This window comes from Copadichromis virginalis, linkage group LG13, assembly GCF_057382275.1.
Source record: "Copadichromis virginalis isolate Kocher_CV1m ecotype Utaka linkage group LG13, C_Virginalis_male_GT1.1, whole genome shotgun sequence".
Taxonomy (NCBI): domain Eukaryota; kingdom Metazoa; phylum Chordata; class Actinopteri; order Cichliformes; family Cichlidae; genus Copadichromis; species Copadichromis virginalis.
Genome location: NC_140630.1, coordinates 5,625,175 through 5,646,854, shown reverse-complemented (window position 1 = coordinate 5,646,854; position 21,680 = coordinate 5,625,175). Strand labels below are relative to the sequence as shown.

General features: G+C 38.9%; 1 protein-coding gene across 2 annotated transcripts in view; it reads left to right on the top strand.

Annotated features, from left to right (window-relative positions):
• Positions 1 to 21,680, top strand: part of atrnl1a (attractin-like 1a) — a 342,626-nt gene that overhangs the window by 86,447 nt on the left and 234,499 nt on the right. For both annotated transcript variants that reach the window (XM_085477017.1, XM_085477018.1), the window contains 5 exons: positions 3,822 to 4,009; positions 6,111 to 6,324; positions 6,931 to 7,122; positions 20,610 to 20,858; positions 21,272 to 21,409. In XM_085477017.1, coding sequence (XP_085333143.1) covers positions 3,822 to 4,009; positions 6,111 to 6,324; positions 6,931 to 7,122; positions 20,610 to 20,858; positions 21,272 to 21,409 — 981 coding nt within the window. The remainder of the gene's footprint in view (positions 1 to 3,821; positions 4,010 to 6,110; positions 6,325 to 6,930; positions 7,123 to 20,609; positions 20,859 to 21,271; positions 21,410 to 21,680) is intronic.

The window sequence follows — 21,680 nt, the reverse complement described above, 5'->3', positions numbered from 1 at the left end:
AACTTGTACTAGCTTTAAGCCGAAGATGGCGGGCCCTTATGTTTTGCTGGGATAATAGAGTTTGATAACTTGATTATTACTCAGGAATGTGGTAGTTTGTTCATTTGCAGTTCAAACCCATGTCTGAAGCTGGATAAAACGAAGCAGAAATATCAAGATTTTTCATGACAGTACAATGTAGACTAACTAGGAATGTTTCCGATGACTAATTTAGCAGTCCATTAAACAGGAGAACTACTAATGGGCTAGGTCTGTGAAACAGAAAAACAAAATTATGCTCAAGCTAATGGATCAGGTTGGGGGGGTTCATTATAAACGTGTACTCAATATTGTGTCAATATTGCACATAGGATAATGTCAAATAATTTGGTAATTGTTCATTTGCACAATTATGTTCAGAAACATCTCACTACCAACATGCACGTTTCATTTGAGTTAGATCTTGAAAATAACAAGTACAAAATAAAACCATAGATCAATTTTAGTCAGAGCATTATTACAGTGTTTTTTTGTTTTTTTTTAAATATTCTATAAATGTTACAATACTGTGAACATTTTTTCACTATTGAACTGAAATTCTGTCAGTGTGACAGCCCTAGAAAGGTTAAACCACAGACGGTATATATGTATGACGCATTGGGTTTTGGACTGAATTTTGAAGCCTAAGCATTTCATTTTCATTTTAGTATCATATCCATATTTGGATGAGACAGTGTACTGTTAATCTAATCATCTAATATATACAAGGAAACTTCATTCAACTGTAAATTGGTGCAAAGCACTGAAACATATGAGTTAATTAAAACTAACATGATATCAATAATAAACAAACTGGATCTTCTGGGTGGGTTGTACCTTATAGCAAGTTATTCTATGTTAGATCATTCCATTAAAATTGCACCAAAAACACCAAAGACACAAACATGGCCCAGGGATCTAATTCAGTGACTACACTTAGCAGAGGTGAGGCCTAGCAGAATTCGACTGACCATAACTCAGTGTCATTTAAACACCCACGCCCTTAATTCCAGTATCCAGATTGAAGAGACAACTATACAGTTGTTATGAGAGAAGACCCCATAGAGGCCAAAGTTGTTTTGTACCAGGGTGTAAAAATATTTTAATGCTATAAAGTTAGGCCTTTAACATGGCAGTGCCAGATTTTTATCAGGATTTAAAATAATTACTGGTTAGTACTTTTTGTGCCAAATAGCAAGGGCATTAACGTACTGTGTACAGTCGAGTAGTTACCCACATCCCCAAATAATTCTAAAGTTATGGTTTTCTAATTATTTTTTTTCTATTGTTTTTTGGACTCCGTGGGAACTGTTTGGGAAGTGGCTTGTTTTTTAGCTGCTGAGGTTGCAACTTGAGTTGAAGATCATCCATACAGTTGTTGCCTCAGAATGTTAGAGCGATTTAAAACTGTTAATTACAGTTTTAAATAAATGAAATGTATTTGAATTACCATTGAAAATTTAGCCCTTACAATCATCTGCCTAATATTTCACAAATGTACGTAGTTTATCAAGTGTGCTTTAACGTTAGCAGTGCTAGCACTAGTAGACTCATTTCCTTGCAGTTTAATGTCGTATCCCAGTGCAGACTATGGCTGGATATTTCTCTGGTGGAGTGGAGACTTCACATTGGTTTATTATCCAAATGCTGAAAACGGCAGTTCATTTTCTGGTGGTTCTGGCAGTATAATTTTGTAATGGTATGTTTATTTTCAAGGTTTAGGAAACTAAGGCTGTGATTGTATTTTGTTTAAAGCTTAAATGGACAGAGATAGAAGACAACTATGTGCTTCTATTCTCTGTAAATCAAAATGAGTACTACTATTTGCATCTTCCATGCATTTGATAGTATTCTGCAGCTACCCTCTTATATTGCAACACTGGAGCTTCACCATCCTGCCACTTCTCTAGTATTTATATGTCCACAGGCAAGATTATGCTACTTGGCATGAAGCGTTGCAGACCACACAGAATAAATAAGATATTTCTTTTTTGTTTGAGTCCATTAACATGCTGAGGCCGAAACAAAGCTTCTGTTTTCCTGGAGTTTTATGTGGAGATGGCTAAGAAGAGTTGGGTTATTTAAAGCTGTCTCTAACACCATGACAGCAGTGGCCTTTTCTTTAGACATCATGTTATGACTCATTCTAAATGGTCCAACATGTTTATCTCTGATTTTTACACAAAGACTGTAACCCAGTCAATCTGTTTATTCTTACGCTCCCCCCTTTTTAACCCTTAACTTTACTTTCTCCTCCTGTTTCAGTCAATTATTGCGTACTTATATTGCATGTAAAAAAGATAAATAAATAAAGAGAGCAGGTATTTTCTTTTCTGTTTTGGAAAGGTTGGTGATGGAAGCCATTATAGGCATGTGAATGTAATCAGTCCTGGAGACCAAAATAAACAGCAGTGCTCTGGAGACTGAATGGCTATTCTTTCCTTTCATCCTGGCTAATTGAACGGCCTCTGCGCTGTTATAGTCTCCCACAAGACACTTTAGTGACCCAGATAAGAACAATGAGTGCATATATGCGTTTTATGGGTGAATTTATCTTCCGCTTCTACTCAGTCCTGTTCCTTTATCCTACGGGCGACATATTGTTAACTCCTGGGAATCCTATTTGTCAGGTCTGTACAAAGCAAGAATTTGCTGCTTTAATCCAAGACAGCATTAATCAACAATTACATCAGCCTCTAATATTAACTTCATAAATATTTAATCACATAAGCCAGAAGAAATTATTTTAATGTGGTTCAGTCATCTGTTTGTTCTGGCAGAAAAGTTTACTCTCCAGGCCATCACATCTGTTCCAGTATCAGTGACTTCTTTGTCCATCACTTACCTTCACTGAGGATCCCACTTTGGTCTCAGCTGACCCTCAGCTCACTTGCACACCTGCTCCTCATTAGACTTGGTCTAAATACCAACCCTCAACTGGCAGCATGAAGGATATCAATTAGATGCCTGCTTGACTAATGAAACCTGCAGTTACATCCAAGTAAAGGCTGCTTACACCATTCTTCTTGTTTGCTCCCCCTCCTTGATGTTGCATTGTTGCAAAAAAATAAATCTGTAATATAAAATGTGTTAGTCTAGCACGGGGGTCGGCAACCTTTAACACCCAGTTTCCACGCAAAAGAAAACACTGGGAGCCGCAAATACTTTTTGACGTCTAAAATGAAGATAACACTGTATAAATTGTTGTTTTTACCTTTATGCTTTGTGTGAACAACTAAGGTGTGTTGCTTATTAAATCCATTTTATTTATGTAATTAACACATTTTGAACTCTTAAAGAAATATAACAAAAGGAAAGACACCCAGCTGAACTAAAATGATCCATGTAGCAAACAAAAACTGTTATATCGCCTTTGGGCTTTTAGAGCCTTGACCTGACTTTTAAAAAATAATTGGGGAAAAAAAGCACTATGCTGCTAAAAAATGAAAAATAGATATTTGCAAAATTCTGCCTAAATATATATTTTACCTGGTTAATGTGTGTGGCGGGGCGTGGTCTGCAGCGCCGCTGCATGGGAGTCGGACGCACCTGAGCGGCACCCGCAATCACACCTCGCTAAGGTATTGCTTTGAGGTTTTTGTTTTTACCCCAAATGTGTAATATCTGTACATCTATTTATTAATCATATTGTTCGTTTTCTTCTGTGTAATGAATGAAAATTTGAGGATTACAAGTCTCTAAAAATATCATTTTTATGCTTTTTATAATGTACAGATATGCAAGTTCATTGTACAAATGAAGTCGAAGGAAAAAAAAAAACAGTACTGTGTTTCTGTATGCAGGCCAGCTGTGTGGGGATGGCTGGCACCAGGTTGGTGAGGTCTGCCTGAGGATCAACTCCAGCAGAGAGAGCTATGACAATGCCCAGCATTATTGCAAAAACCTTGGAGGAAATATTGCTTCTTTGTTGACAGACAAACAGGTCAATTTTGTTCTGGAAGAGCTACAAAAGTATCAGCTACAAGACAAGGTGGGTGGTTGTCATGCAGTAAATTCAGAAATGACAGGCATGCAAACAATGTCAGTGACAGGTATTCATTATTTTCCACTTGTATGCCTTATAAAATAGCTGTGGCTGTTTATGCACCATTATATGTTGGTGGGCGAAGATATAAATCCAATTTTTAGACATGTTTGGAATGATAATCATAAGAAAGAGTAGTGTGGAAGCAGATGTAGGTTATCACTTTAGAATAGAGGTTCCTGGTGAAAGCTATATTCTTCAAGTCTGTGTGTATTCTACAAAAAAGTTACATTGGAATGCCAATAATTTAGGTTTTTAATCATCTTTAGCACTCCTGACTAAAACGATGTGTAGTCACAACCTTAAAAAATTATTGTTCATAGTTATCTTTATTAATTTGGTCATATGAAGAATGCATGAATCTTCTGTGTATAATTTTTTTTAAAATTTAGCTGCTGTACCTGAGGTTTTACCAGGCCAAATTTGGTGGCATTCCTTCTTGTTGAAACTTGTTATAACTGTAAGAAAAGGTTTGAAAGTGTATGCTAGATCACTTCAGGGCCAGTGTTGAAAAGATGTAATTATTTCCAATAGATCCTCCAAACAAAATGATCAACTCAGTTGTTTGTGTCTATCCTCAGGAAACTGGATGAGTCTGGTCTGAGATTAAGCAAAATTTAAAAGCATTTTGCCCAGATATGATTAAAAAGTTGTATATGAATGTAACTTAAGGTTACAACTGCCACCATCTTCGTGCCATTGACACAGGTGCAACTTTGTGAATTGTGGCCATTCTGTGATATATGTGTACACAAACCTGCCTCCATACATTATTTATCATTGGATGCCAAATAATGTGTTTCTCACCAGCACAAAGCAAGGCTCACAAGCAACTAATCATTAACAGAAGCAGTTGTGGCGGTTCCATTTCCATAGATTCAAGATATTTCTAATTGGGGTGTGTATGTGTTTTATCTACCATGGAAATTGGACATTTAGAAAGCAAAAAACCCTTCTAAGGCCACCATGGAGCACAAAGACAAACTGCATGGTTATAAATGACCGCCACACTGAAATGTTCACTTCTAATTCTCATGTTAGGAACTCCATATGAGAATCTGACATGCTTGACAACATTTCATGATGAATCCAATCTGTCCAGAGAAACAGTGGAGAGGGTACAAATGTAGTTAATTTTCTTCATTTTTTGACATTTAGAGATCAAAATCTCACAACCTACATTTACTATGCCTTCAAAAAAGGTTTTTTTCTTTTCATCTGGATTACAAAGGATTTTCAAATGGAGGAGCTGACTAGACACAGAAAGGCGTGCGAAAATATGCATTTGCTGACATATAAATGCAATGTCACAGTATTCTTGGGATCCTGAATTTATCTAATGAAATGAATCACAGCTGTGGGAAAGAATTCTTTCACGTCACAAATGTTTTGTCGGCAGATAATTCAAATGTTCACTGAACTACACTTCAATCAGCTGCTGTAATTTCTGGCCCTTTTTGAAATCTTGAATGAGTTTGTGCTTTTATAGCAATTACAGTCATTTGCAGATGGTTTGATTTAGGATCCACTTTAATGGAAAACACGACACTGTCTTCTTGGCAAAGTAGATGTTGTCTTAGTTAAATTACTATGTGCTTCTTGCTTAGGTGATAAAAAGCATAACGTGACCTGCTATGAAAGAAACAGGATGAGGATTAATTGTGTTTATACTCTTTCATTTGATGAATCTGACAGAAGCACAGCTATCTCTCTAAAGGGCAGCGTCTAAATTTGTGCAACGTTTACTTACACAACTCTACGTAAGAGTTTATGAAATATTGTAGGGAACATGAATGGAGACTTTTACCATCTTTGTCACCCCAGAAACACGTTTATATTTAACTATGAATAAAGCTCAGTTAACTTCTGAAGAAAATATTGGAAGGATCTTCTCTTACTGTGATATGAAACAGTATCAAGTAACATCATAAGGACTGTCAGCTTTCTCCCAAGTTAATGACCAGTGCTAATTCCACATAACAGAATATCAAGAAAAAGTTTGTATATGTTGTACATAAAGTCAGTCACTGTCTTTCTGCTTCTACAGATGTTATCTCCATGGGTTGGCCTGAGGAAGATTAATGTGTCGTACTGGGGCTGGGAGGATGCATCCCCCTTCACCAACACCACCCTGCGATGGTCACCTGGAGAGCCCAGTGACTCAGGCTTTTGTGCTTACTTGGAACAAGCTCAAATGGCTGGTCTTAAGGCCAACCCCTGCACTGCCACCACTGATGGCCTGATCTGTGAAAAACCTGCTGGTGAGAAAAAAAAGAATAGAAAGACAAAAGAAAAAAATGTATTTGAAGGTTAGCGCACCTAATGAAACCATACACCCACCAGCCACTTCATTAGGAACATCTGCTCAGTGTGCAAAATGCTAATCAGCCAATTATATGGCAGCAACTCAATGCATTTAGACATGTAGATGCGTTCCAGGCAATCCGCTGAAGTTCAGACTGCTGTCTTTTTCTTGCACAACCATTTCTACAGTTTACAGAGGTCAGAGTAATTTGAGTAGTCTGGCCGTTCAGGCTCATGGTGGTAGGGTCATGGGGTCATAGGGGGATATTTTCTTGAAACACTTTCGCCCCCTAAATATTACTTGAGCATTGTTTAAGTACCACAGCCTGCCTGCGTATTGTTGCTGACCCATGTCAATTCCTTTATGAGCAAAGTGTATCTATGTTCTGATGGCTGCTTCCAACAGGAATGTGCCATATTGTCTCCAGATCTATAAAATAGTCAAACTTGTGTTTTTACAGCTACACTATCTTACTATTTGGATGTCACTGAATGCAAAACAAATATAGCTAACAGGTCATTTAATGTTTCACACACCATGGTGCTGTCTATCCCTTGCTCAGGGAGTCCCCAGAGTCAGAGTGCTCGTCCCTGTAAGACGCCTTGTGCTCTGCGCACCAGCTGTGCCAACTGCACCAGCCAGGCCATGGAGTGCATGTGGTGTGGACGTACTCAGCGCTGTGTAGACTCCTCTGCGTATGTCATTTCCTTCCCCTACGGCCAGTGTCTGGAGTGGCAGACCCAGGATTGTACTGGTGAGACTTTTTACTATGCTGCTACCATCATTGTAGAGGAAAATATTATATTGTTTTTTGCTGTTATTCATCTGACAGGTAGACTTATAAGTATAACCATAGGTAATTACGTGCAAGAACAAAAAATCACACTCATTTAGTGTGCTTGGTGCGTTACACTGTTGTTTTTTGTTTTGTTTTTTTTACACGTAGCCTGAACAATTCCTTACTGTCTGTAATTCCTATTTATTTAGTGGAATATTTACTCAAAATGGGTCATTATTTTTCTTTTTTTGCTTTTATTAAACTGAGAAATTCTAGTACTTTTTATTTGATTACTTTAATTTTTGCGAGTTTTTGGATTGGGTTCTTGTACAAGTCTCAGTGGTTTAAAATTGTTACTGATATTGGGAGAAATAAGTTACAAAGGTCAGGTATAATATTATTTGTTCATAATCAAAGTGGAGTGTAGAGCCATGCCAGAAAAACATAAACTTGTGGCATTTTTGAATGTTTGTACTCTGCTGTATGTTATCTTTGTGTCAGGATAGTTTATGTCTACACAAACAAATGAACAAAAGATAAAAACTGTTACTCATACCTTTGGGAAAGAGACCAAAGTGCGATGTGTGGACAGAGTCATTGCAGGCTCCCATCGACTGTCTTATCAGCAGTCAAGGCTACCCATCAGCCTCACACACACATTGACTCAAACACACCAACACTAGGGCAGCGCCAACTCTCCTGTAGCTACAGGGCAGAAAATCAATCACCTACAATGACACATGACTCACTCAATATGAAGTCCTCGCTGCTGTCTCTTAACATTTCTCTGATATACAACCTCTCCCCGGGGATGGTATAGTTCAGCTTCACCGCTGCTTTCTGATGAGATGGTTTCTTAGCATGGCTGAGCCCTGTGACTCTTTCGTGGCGCCTAATCGTTTTTGGAGTTTCTAAATCCTCAGTCTCACCAGGAAAGTAACTTGGTGAATTCCGTACAACAAATTAAACAAATAGGTGGTTAGGTTTTTAGGTGAATTTTCATCCACTCTGGGTCAGATTTCAATTGAAAGGTTGGTTTGTCCAGGCTAACACAAACAAGACAGAGGGTTAAGCACTAAGGCGCAAATGGAAATACAGGGAAGATGTAACTATTACTACTAGTACAGAAAAACAACAAGATGGGAACCAAAATACAAGCTATCACATAATTGAACTGTCCCTAGAAGTGATAAAATAATAAGCAGCAAGAGACTAAAGGGACAGGAAGATCAACTAAAGACTATATCACCACAACTGAGATTCACAAGAAATGTGAATAATAAAGAAATGAAATATAATTATTCTCAAACACAACCCAACAATATTCAAACATCCAGAGTACTCAGAAAACAATAATAAACTAATAATAAACTGATAATAAACTGATAAATAATACATGAATACCAAATCCTCACAGTAACTCAAAATCCAAAACCTGGGGATAAGTACTCTAGGTTGTACTTTTGGAACAGCCAGCAGACCACATAGGGATTATAGGACCACCTTGTGTCTTCCTTTTACATTTTACTTTCCCTTGCTGTAAGAGCTCTGTAACACCAAAATTTCTCATCCGTGGGATAAAGGTCTATTCTATTCTAACTCAGAAAATCTAGGGAAACAATAGAAATTGCAGTTTAATTGACCCGAAGAAGAAGTTTGGGTAGAAAACCTCAGTTTATTAGGAATATTGAATAAAAAAAAAAAATAACAACAGTGACTTTTTCTTTTAGTTCATGGGACAGATACAACCAGTGTGCCAACCTGTCTTAGTTTTTCTGAGATGTGGCATGAGACTCTATAGGGGATGTCCTTATGAACAAGAAATATATTAAACTGGTAACAGTATACACTGTGGCACTCAGTCCTAGCTGGGGCTGCACAAGACCCTCAGCCATGGGTCAGTTGCGTCTGATCGTCCAGACAGCTCAGGTCTCACAGGCCGAGGTGGCTCACACAGGGGGCTCAGGATCCACCAACTGGGGCACAGATTTTGCAATAACCTGGACAGGTGCCAGTTCAGTGTGGGGAGGCCCCGAGCAGAGCTGTATCCGGTGGCGCCATCTGTGGGGAGGTCCTGGATACCCTCAAAACACTGGACACATGGATTTCAGTCTAATGTACAGTAAGTAGAGCTGAGTTAATCCTGCTTCCAGAGAAAATGGCCAACTGCAACCTTGAGGTGGCAGTAGGAGGGAGGCCAACAGGCCAGAGTAGACATCATTTTAATTGAGATCGATTTTCAGATTTGACTTGACAAGCCCTACTTGCCTCACTTGCCCTAATTCAATGCTGTGAGGAATGAGGCATGACTTATTCTATACACATAACACTCATTTCCTATATTTCTATATACACAGCTGCTTGTGCAAAACAAAGCTTTACAAGATGGAGTTGATTACAAATTTCTGCCTTTGATTTTATTGCAACTTTGGAAACTTCAGACGTCTAGTTTAAAATTCTGGACCTCACTAATTTCCAAATCCTGTTTAGAAATTAGTTTGGTTTTATTTTAGGGAAAGTTAGAGCAAGGTAGAACTATATTTTATTTGGCAGTTCAACAAGTGTCTCTTAGGGGACAAAAAAAAAAGTATTCCCCTGAGGCAAAACTTTGCATTGTTATTTTCTGTCATTTGTTAGACAAATACTCACTTTGGAGCAAAGTGTTCTTGTTTGTGCAGTTACAGAAACGGCTTCAGAAACAAGAATTTTCTTTCTTTTTGTGACTGGTGATTATTATTCCTTCCTGATGCCAGTACTCTTAAGTGCAGACAGCTCTCCAGCCTACTGTTAGCAAGCCAAGGATGTCTTCCTGTCTTTCGTCTTACGTTCAGTGCTTACATAATGGCACGTCCCCCATCTTCTCTTTTATTATTCATGTCTCCATTTGGTGACAGAAGGTATGTAGGAGGCTTTTGTTTTGCTATTTTTTTTTTACCTTTGTTGCTGAAAGCACAGCTTAGTTTACTTATTGTAAAATATGACATATTTTATTTTTCAAATTCCCCCGATGGTGCATCTCAGTCCACAATAAAGGCACTTCAGCTAACATTATTTAATATCAGGTAATTTATAAATTAATTAGCATTAAGTAACGATAAACAAATGTTTCAATGTTTAAGGAATTACCTGTTTATTGCTAATGTATGTTACTATATGGTTAGTGAAAATTACTAACATGTATATCATGACATTGACAGCCAAGGTGTTTCATTAATCATAAGCGATTGCTTTCTAGTGATAAAATACAACACCATTTACTTTTTTAAATCAAATTTATTCAAGGTTCATGGTTGTCCACCTACTCTTTCATTCTCTAACTTGTAATCGGTTTTTCCTTGAGACTTACGTGAGACTTATATTTACTGATTTCAACTCTGACTTGACCCCAAACTAAGTGATACCACGTCAACAAACAGAAACATTAAAAATGTGCACCACCTGTACCTGAAACAGTTTTTTTTTTTTGTTGTTGTAATAAAAAGGCCAAATTTGGGTTCTGCAGTGTGATTGTCCCCCCCCCCCCCCCCCCTTCCTTTCACTTCCTTGTTGACTTGTTTTCAGCTAAAGCGCTGTCCCAGTTCTTGCCGTGGCTATGTATGTATTCAGTTTTTCATTACAGTAGTTTTGTCCTTAAGAAGTTAGAATTAGAATTTCACTGTGTTTGGTCTTATAGTTCACCCTTGGTGGCTTGAGCTTCAATATAAAATAATAAGGTTAAAATGTTGAAACATGTAGAAAATAGCAGCATTTATTTTTTATCATTTTTCTAGGTTGGTAGAGCACAGTTCTATGTTCTCTGGTAGACAAAGACTGGTAGACTCTCGCTCGCTGCTGCTTCTACTTCTATAGTGCGTAGACGTTGTGGAAAAATAATTAGTTAACAAATGGTCTTTGTGACCTATATTGTAGGTCGAAAACAGTTATTTATTAAGAAATGCTTTAAGCTAAGATAAGATAAGATAAAACTTTATTAATCCCTCGGGTGGGTTCCTCTGGGAAATTCGGTTTCCAAAAGCACAGCACCGACAGAAGTTACAGAATATTATATATATATATATATATATATATATATATATATATATACAGAGACATATATAAATAAAATAAAATATACAAAGGGGATAAATAGAATAAATAGGAATAAAAATAAAAATACAAGTGAATTGCACATTTCAAGTATTGAGGTCTATTGCACCATTGACTATTAACAAAAGTATTGCACAGTGAAGTGAAAAGGCACTACAGCTTAGTTGTTCCCCCCTCCTTTGTCCTCCTGTTTCCCCTCCCTCTCCCCTCCAGAGAGGAGGGGAAACAGTCTGATGGCGTGTGGGACAAAGGAGTTTTTAAGTCTCTTAGTTCTTGTCTTGGGGAGAAGCAACCTGTCACTGAACAGACTCTTCTGGTTGTTAATGGCCATGTGCAGAGGACGCCCAGCATTGTTCATAATGTCCAGCAGTTGTCCTTTTCTCTGCCACTGTCATCAGAGTGTCCAGCTTCATGCCGACCACAGAGCCAGCCTTCCTGATCAGTTTCTCCAGCCTGGATGAGTCCTTCTTTGCTGTGCTGCTATACATGATAATTATGATTGATCAGAATTCATAGCACTCACATATGCACACATTTGCTGTGAATGAGCTAAATTAGTACATTGGTAAATTGGTACATACACAACTGTGGCACAATGACCTGCCGTAAACAGCTGAAGGGTTCATGACCGTGGCGTTGGAAACTCCCTCCCCCCCCCCCCCCCCCCCCCCAAAAAAAAAAAAAAAAGAAAATAGAAAAACATTCTATTGCTTGTCTGATGATCCAATTTGAACTGGGTTATTTCTGTCTCAGGCTGATTTGGCTGCAGGCTTTCTGTATCATTCCCATATTTCATGTAAGCCAGAGGCTGTCTACACACTCTTCAGCCAAACATACTGAAATAATTAATTTCCAGACGTCAAAGTTGGACGCTCTTTTGTGGGTAAACTGGTTTTAATTTCCAGTCTACAGCAATGACTTTGTGTTATGAAATGGTGTATATCGTAGACCTAACAATGCCATGGGAAGGCTCTGTTGAGAAGTTCTCCAAGAGCAAACTTGACTCATACTTGAATGTGGCAGCTGATGTTCAACTGTCAACTGTGAAAGTGGAGAACCCACAGAGATTGACTGCAGCGCCTGTGTTGCATCATCTACAGTTAGGTTGAAACACGCTGGGGTGCAGTACAGGGCTCACCATCAAACATCACTTACATCATCAACAATCAAAGATCTGTCAGCAGCAGACACTGCAGGCCACTGGATCTGGATAAGGCAGCAGAACACCATATGGGCAACAAAAGCAACATCAACATGGTGCCATGGGGGGGTGAACTTGGGATGTTGAGATTCACTGTTAAGCTCTCTGGAGGGGGTTTCAGGCTAGTCAACAATACAGAGGAGATGGAGGACGTTACTTAAGAAAATGGTGATGAAATCATGCGAAGTCTAACAGCAGCACCGACAATGTTTGGTAATAGTCCTTGGACTCTTATGTATATTGTCAGTAAAAAAGCTCTGGCAGCAAAAAATACTTTGTTAGCTTGTCTTCAGGTGGTGTTAACTTTGGTGACAATTTTTATTACACTTAAGATGATTAATGGATATGCTGTTGATGTCTATGCTTGGGGTTATATGGCATTACAGTTTATTATGGCAAATAAGGCAAAATACATGCTGTTAACATGTGGCGTGAAATCAGCAGTGGTGTAGGAAATTCACAGGTTCTTTTGTTGAAGTAGTAATAAGTCACCATTAAGACTCCGTTACCTTACAAATAAGAGACCTTCTTTCACGATAAATCAATTATACTTGTTGTCTGATTGGGAAAACAGTCTTTTAGACAACTATATTTACAGTGGAATAGTTTAAGAAAAGCAGCAATGATGAGCCCCTCCAACACTTTCATCTTCTGTTTCACAGTCTGTTTCTTTCCCAGAGACCCAGGGCTCCCTCTCCCTAAACATACATGCACTTGTGTTCGCCTTTCAGTTTCTATTGCTGTCAATTTTAGCTTTTCTTTGCCACCTCTGACAAAGAGACATTTTCTTTCACTGTGGAGAGCTTCCACAGTTAATCTGCTCGTTCCATTATCCTTCATTTCAGCAAGTGGCAGTGGCCACAGATAGCAACAAAAGTGCTATCCTGTTCTTGGTTTGGTTGAAAAATTGTTGCAGATTTGGACCCTGCTGAAGGGTCTCTTAAGGGTTAGAAGAAAAAAAAATACAGGCTTTCAGTTCAATTCAGGTTTATTTATATAGCTCCAAAACACAACGTATCTTCAAGGTGCTTTGTACTGTAAGGTAAATACCCTACGGTCTTCCTCCAGTCTCTTCAGCAAGTTATGGTCATTACCTATTGGAAAATGTGCCTTTCTATTTTAAATTCTTCAGCAGCACTTCCAAAAGGTCCCATTTAATTATTTTGTTTGTCTTGTTCTTTATGATTATCATTTATAATGGAAACAACAAAATTATAATTTTTTGTACATTTATAATTTATTTTTTTTGGGGGGGGGGGGGACATATATAAATAACACAAGTTATGGACATGATTAGTTTTTGTTTTCTTGTGTATAAAAAGTGGCTTCCTGTGGTCTGCTAAGCAGCGAAAAGCCAACATTTGCAAAGGTGGGGTTCCCCACTTTATAGCCATTGTTTTATTAGGGCTAATTTTCTCATGATTATAAAATAAGCAATGAGAAATTTCAAAAGGAGCCAGTTGAGGAAGTTCTGGCTAGGGTTCCTGCCTTTGGAGGTTTTACAGGCACACCTAACTGGGTGGAAAGCCTGTAGTACACTAGGAACCTGTTACTGAGATAATGTGTCTCCTCTGGCCTGAGAGTGCCTTGGGATTCCCAGGAGGAATTGAAAAGTGTGACTGGGAGAAAGGGGATCTGGAATACCCAACTTCTGGTAAGCAGAAGAGACTGGATGGATGGATATTTACTACCTTTATGTGGAGCAAGGTGTAATTCAGTTGAATGTAACAAATCGCTACAGTTCAAAGGCTCAAAAAAGCCCTCAGAGATGAAAACTTAAGTGCTCTGCTGCAGAACTGCAGCAATTTGAGCAGAACTGGTTACATTAGTGTGCATGATTTTATTTTATTTTTTTGCTCACTTACTACCTTCTTGTCCACATACAGACATAAACCAGGTGTTAGTTATATTATTTGAGCTGATATTGAAAAATAGCCTTATTTTCTGTGAGGAAATCATGATGTGAAGTCTGTGTGTGTGTGTGTTTCATGTTTATCCCACATGGTTTCTGTGTGGCGTTTGGGGGTTTCATGTGCTTGGAGAAAAGTGAAGGGGGAAGACAGCCTATGGGTTCTAGACTTGATGTATTATGCATGGAGGCTTACAGATCTGTATTCTACTGGCTTCAGTGATGCTAACTGTCAAGCACCGTAGGAGCAAATAGATTACACGAGATGGAGCCAGACGATCTGCGCTATCCAGGGACACCAGATATCAGACCCAATGTGATGAACAGAATGTGGCACTGAAGATTTTTGATAAGGTGAAAATTCCCCCTTCAGAACAAACAGTCCTTTCTTTGCAACACCATAGATGTCATCTGTTGTGTTTAGGTATCCTCAGGGTGATTTCTGTCAATGATGATGACTAATCCTGATTTCAGTAAGGAAGCTGATGAGAAAGAACACAGAGCAGAAATGTACCTTTTTTTTCTACACATTGCTTGAAGTATGTGGTGGGTGTTATTTCATTTCTAGCCATTTAAAGCTGCCATCGTTGAGGAAATGCAGTGCTTAATGTTTGTTGTTGACACAACTTTAAAGGCCCTCAGTCTCCAAGTGATGATAGGAACTTGAAAAAGTTTTTAGCGACTGATGTTGTGTGAGATGCAAACACATGTCTTCTTGGATATGACCCAGTTACTGCATTTATGTCTCTTCTTCTAGACGGAAATCCAGTAGATCCTGTCTTCCCCAACTTTGACCAGTGCAAAATACAAATTTTGTTAATCTGGTTACTTTATATATTTTACAGGAGTAATTAATATAATATACATCATTTTACCTGCCTATGCAAAAGGGATAATTGTCTCATTCCCAGATCGATATTTTTGTTATTGTACAGTATAACATCAGTTGTGCATGATTCATATTTCAGAATAAGAATTATTTATCTTATATTGGGCCTTGGTCCAGCATCACCCTTCATCTGCCACCTGGAAATGAACTATTTTGGATTTGCTCTGAAGCAAAGTTGAACAGCATGTATGAGGGGCTTCTGTGCCACGCCTCTCTTTGACCCAGAAAGTTGATTCTCTTCTTCTGGTCGCTGTGTTATCAGTTGGAGAAATTATGATGACTTTAGTCTCACCTGACTGCAGTTTTCCCCAACCTTATAAATGTAGCTACATAACAACTGACTAGCACCATTACATAACAATGAACCACAAGCTCAGTTTCATGTTTGTTAATAATTATCATGGCCAGTGATCAACAACCATTGGTGTCATTCACAGAGAGTTGAAAAATTGCCACAATTCCAGCACTTTAGCATATACTCTTGTTCACTGATAGTTGTTACCTTGACTCCCCATTCAAATCGGCATTCCTCCCAGTCCAGGATGTGCACATGCTCTTCATTGAAGGTCTGGCCCCTAGCCTGTAAACGTAAAAAGCCTACAAAATCCTGGTTTGATACGGTAACTCTGTGTTTGTGTTTGTGCCGAGGGACTCGATCCTTGGTTTGATTGTTTTTTGTGTAGCATGTCTTGGGGTTTGAAAATCAGAGAGAGATTGTGTTTTCAAAAAAAAAAAAATGCACCTCAGCTATTCGTACACTCCTGACACATAAGAGATCACCACTGAATTTCCTTTAGGAAGCAGTTGTCCTTCTCTCTTGGATCACCGGGAGAATTCTTTAGGCATCTTCCCAGCTTTGACAAATGTAACCCTGGGATAACCACATTTACTCAGGCTCTTTTTGATGTGATGTAGCTCTGCTTCGCCTGCCACTGGGTCTTTGAGGACAGTGATGACACCCAGTCTGTGCTCCAGTAGATGATGAGAGTCAAACCTTAAATATTGACCCGTATGTGCTAGTTTACAGTACACATTGACTTTCACGTCCCCCACTACTTATGGCAATGCTAGCCTGTCATTTTTCATATCCTCCCTGTTGAATTTGATGTATTTGTCCAGCGAGTTAATGGCATCTGTGAATTGAGGTAGGTCCTGAGATTAGATTTTCGACCAGGTCTCATCCACATACCTGAACCAATGGCTCTGGGATGTCCTGGGATAGGATAACAGAGCCCTCTTTTCTACTTCCTCCTTATACAAGTTGGCCGTAATAGACGAAACTGGGCAACCTGTAGGACACCCATGTTTCTGCCTGCAGTATTAGCTCTTATAGCTAAAATATGTGTGTTAAGATACTGTTTAAAGAGCAGACATGCTTGGTTGATAATAAAGCTTGGGTTCATCCTGTAAAATATTACAACAACTAACTATGAAGTGCAATACATTAAAATTAAATCACCATTGTCCATCATTGTTTACTCGTTGAGATTGGTTAAGTGAGAGAAAACGAAGCTCTTTTGCAAGATATTAGAGAAAGTATTTTAAGCCATTTGAAGTATGTAAGTTATTATTTTCTTATTTTAATCTTAACAATATTCAAGAAGGAAAAAAGGAAAAAAATAGCCAGTGGTCAACAGTTTCATCAGTGAATCATGATTAGATCTCATGTTGCTGTTACTGTTGTTGTTTTTTTTTTTTTTTTTCCCACTCTCATGAAGGCACCATCCAAGAGAATATTTTCTCTAGAAATAACCTGGAGCTAATGTCATGCAATGGCACATGGTACAGCTACATCTTTGGTGCTGTTAAGTAAAACTAAGGCCTTGTAAACCCTGTAGGCACTCTATTTTTCCTCTCTCTCCTTCATCTACTCTGAATCCCAAGACTTCAGGAGGCAATAACCTCTTTAAATTCTTTCCATGTGGAACACAGATGAAGCCAGATAATTGGAAATGCTATTAAAAATAGAAAAGGCTCAGGCAACGAGAACATAGCAGGTAAATTCAATCATCCATGCAAACTACTGTTATGTAAGTGAACATCTAAGGATCTCTGTATCTTCCGTCCATGCTAGTATTTGTTTTCTTCTACATTCTCTCACTTTTGAATTAATTGCTCTTACTTGTGCCACTTAGTGCCCATTGAGCCCGTTTTATCACATTTGTGGCGTTCAGACTGATGCCTGAAATATTTGGTGCATTTTCTCTCACTAATTTTGACACATTTTGCAAATGAATTGCAGTTCAAAATTTTAGTCAAATCTTACATTAATATTTTGCTGAAAACAGCCTTTAGTCGTGAAGAAATTGTCTTACACTAAAATTACATCTCAAGTCTAAATCCTGTAGCTTTCAAACCATGCAAACCATTGAAACAAGTATCTGCAGACACACAACTATACAATTCACTTTTTGGAGAAAAAAAAAAAGCTGGGGGAAATTTAATTGGTTGTTGAGTAAACATTTTGTCTGTCTTATGGTCCAGAACTGGTTTAGATTGGATATAAATTGAAGAGGAGATAGGCACAAGCTCAGCTGTGACTTACACTGACAGATAAATAGTGTTGCTTCCTTCTCAGTGTGGTTCAAGAAATCGAGAGCCAAATAAGCTGTAGAAAAGAAAATCTTAAAAATTTTGACGTTTTTAAGGAAATGTTTTGTTCATGTGTCTCAATGCTAGATTGTGTAGCATTCATTACTTGGTAAAGACCGATATGTAGTGATGATATATAGTAGTGACATATCATTACTATATTAAGGTATAAAGAATGAGATCACTGATACAAGGGGGGTGGTGAGGTTTCTCCAAAGGGTGGCTGGCATTGCCCTTAGAGTTAAACTAAGTAATTCGGTTATTTGAGAGGGGCTCAGAGTAGAGCCGCTCCTCCACATCAACAGGAGCCAGTCGTTTGGACATCTGAGTAATAGGCATCCTAGTCAGATGCCCAAACCATCTTGGGAGATATCCTAGGGAGTCTGCTTGGATCTGGAATCTTATTCTGACGTGCCTACTGGGAGAAGAACCAGGAGTAGGCCGAGGACACACTGGAGAGATGACATCTCTTGGATGGCCTGGGAATGGCTCAGTGTTACCCTGGACAAGCTGGAGGAAGTGGCCGGGGAGAGGGAGATCTGGGCTTCGCTGCTGTCCCCACGACCCGGGCTGGGATAAGTGGAAGAAGATGGATGGATGGAGCAAAGAGTAATGTCAGACTGGTTTGCACTCAAGTATATTAAAAAAATGTGTCATTGTCCGGGGACTATGTATTGAGCATTACTAAGACTGAAGCAAAAATTGTGGCCCTGCACTGAGAGTCTGACCTGACCTGGAGGGACAAACAACAGCTGTCACAGAATGAGAACAGATTGGATCTATTAAATCAAAGAATTCTCTTTTCATGAAAAATGAATAAATAAAAAGATCTGGCAGAAGAGAATTGGAGTTGGTACCAAAATCTGCCAACATAAATGCAATGGACTGATATTTTTAAATGGTAAACAGGCCTGGTATATTTATTGGATATTAAAGTCTGCTCTTGGGTATGTAAATGTGTGCTTTTCTGTCAGCGGAAACCCTACCATGTGGTGGATTAGGGATATTCTGTTGAACCGCCTTTCTTTGAACTACTGACTTTAGTGAAAGATCAAGTGAGCTGTAAGAAGAGAAGGGCAAAAAGAGATGAACTAAGGGGAGGTGAAAGTAAAAAGGGAAAAGAGCGCAGTGGGAGAGCAGACAAAAAAGAGGATGAAGGAAAAGTAGAGCGGTTCCGTTGCTTGTGATTTCATTTGTGCCTAAAAGGGTTTTAGACGAATAAATGGAAAAAATCAAATTAAATCAAAATGACAGAATATGTAAAAGAGGGTATAATGGTGGAAAAAGCAGCAGTGAATGAGCACGAGATGGGGAGATGCCTTAGTGAATAGAAACGGAGAAAGAAGGATAGGACTGTGGCAGAGAGGAGATAAAGAGCAAATCTGAAAAAGGGGGAGCAGAAGTTGGTAATTACAAAGTGGGAGAGAGAACAAATGAATCAGCATTGCTGAAGCTGAATAATGCAACGGCGTAGCTTGCAAACACACAGAGGACAAGGAGTGTATTTCAAGCAGGAACGCATAGAGAAGGAAACAGATACTGGTTCGGCTGGAACATCTGTGGCTTATGAAAATGCCTCATGTTCAAAAGAGAAAGAAGTTCTGGTGAAAATGCAAATGTTACGCATTCAAATCATCTCACTGGGCTATAAGAAACAACACCTCGCATACCTCCTCTCAACCTTTTGGTTTCTTGTGTACACGGCAAGATACCCACAAAGTCTCTTTGTCAGTGTGTTCTTCCACCCTGGCTTTGTAGACTAAAATTCATCATGACAAGAAGATGAGCTGAACTGGAGAACAAGAGCAAAACAAGAATGAGATTCAAAAACAAGCTGTAGAGTTAACTTTGGAAGGCCAGAGACTCTAGAAGAAAAAAAATCTAATGTTCGTCACCGATTGCCTGCTCTCTGCAGCGTTTGCTGAACTAAAAAGGCTTCAGTATGGAGATTTTCAGTTTTCTTCTACAACTATTAAATGCCATACCTTAAAAACATAATGCCATTTTTAAATCCCACTAGTAAAGTGTTTTTTGAATGTCACCTCCACTTTATGAATACAAATGCTCCTCTGAACATGTGGAATGGCATGGCAAAGAAAAGCCCATTTATTTCTAAATGTTGAGGGTCAAAGAAAAGGTGAAAGCAAAAGATGCAAACAATATTAGACGGTGTAGATTACATCCCAGAAGGCTTTTATGGTGTTTATGCTTTTATTCAACCTGTTGGGAAGAATTGTAAGTGTAAAAGACAGAATATGGTTAAAATCAGCTTTTAAGGTTTCAAACCAAATGTGTGTTGAACATGTCTCTCACACACAGATAAGACTGGTGCTGAAGTATATGATAGTAGTTCTACATATTTAAAAGGTTTTGAGTTTGAAATGCTGCACTAACTAATATGTTGGGAACACAACTGGTTTTTGTGCCTCTAAAGTATAATCGGTAAAATTTGTCAATATTTTACTATCAAATGTAAATTGAGTGACCCATTAGTTGAATGTTCATATTCAAATGAACATATCCAGATACACTGATGTTGTGACCTTTAAAACTATGCCAGAGAGACTGAAATATCATGGAGTAACATTACTTATTTTCCTTGGGCAGTAAGCAGCTTAAGGTAACTGTTGTTATGATTTGGTGCTATAGAAATAAAACTGAATTGGACTGAATTGCATTGTCATCCTGACTACACAAGCAAAATTATCTTCCGTGACTGTAAAGTTTGCATGCTTGTATGCAAGTTTATATTTGATTTCTTTCTTTTTACATCCCTTATCTGTCAGCCCAAAACTGTTCAGGTCTGATGACGTGCGCCGAGTGTCTGGAGAGGGTGGAGTGTGGTTGGTGCGGTGATCCCAGTAACACCGGTAGGGGCATTTGCATGGAGGGCTCCTACAGAGGCCCTCTAAAGCCTGTGACCGCAAAGGCAGGGCCCAGAGACCGGGATAAACTGCGAGACAGGGACATGGTGGTGGATCAGGGTCTCTGTTCATCAGACAGAGGCTACAACTGGGCTTTTATCCAGTGCCCCGGTGAGTGAACCATGAGACCAGACTGGACCAGATGACACTAAGGTTAAGCTTTGTGGACTCACCTTTCATACCCTGTAATTGAGTATCCCACTTAATATGAATAGTGTAGCCTCTTCTGGCTGCGGTGTTTTATCTGCTGCTAGAACTGAAGTAGGAAATGTGCATTTTCAATAGTTACCCACTTCATCTATAAGTATGCGATTGCCAAGTGATTCTGATAGTGAGCAATGTGTATGATGGAAGCAGAAAAAATATTAGAAACTCCTTTCAATGCGACGTTCAGCACAAATAAAATGATAACCTTTGCAGGTATTTATTGTAGTGTTCTTGCATTAAAACCACTTATGGTGAAGTGAAGATGATGTGTACTACTGCACATGCTTTCTTATGTTCCTATGAATGTTCTCTTCCAGCATGCCAATGTAACGGTCACAGCAGGTGTGTGAACGGCAGCGTATGCGAACACTGTGGAAACCTGACAGCAGGGACGCACTGCCAGAGCTGCATGCCTGGTTACTATGGCGACCCCACCAATGGAGGGAAGTGTAATGGTAAGTGCAAAGGTCACGGAGGTTAATAACTTTAATTTTGATGAGCATCAGCAAACCTTGTCAGTGCTCTGCAGAAACATCCTGTTCTGTGTGTGTCTGTGAAATAAGTTCATTTAAACGCAGCAGAAACATTTTGGCAGACATTCCCTATTTTAACAGCTTTCAGACGTGTAAAAATATTACTTGTAACCAGCAGTTTACAGCATTGTAATGGCCACAAACAACCTGGTGGGGGCAGTATTTAGAAGGCATGATTCCCAGCTTTGGTTCC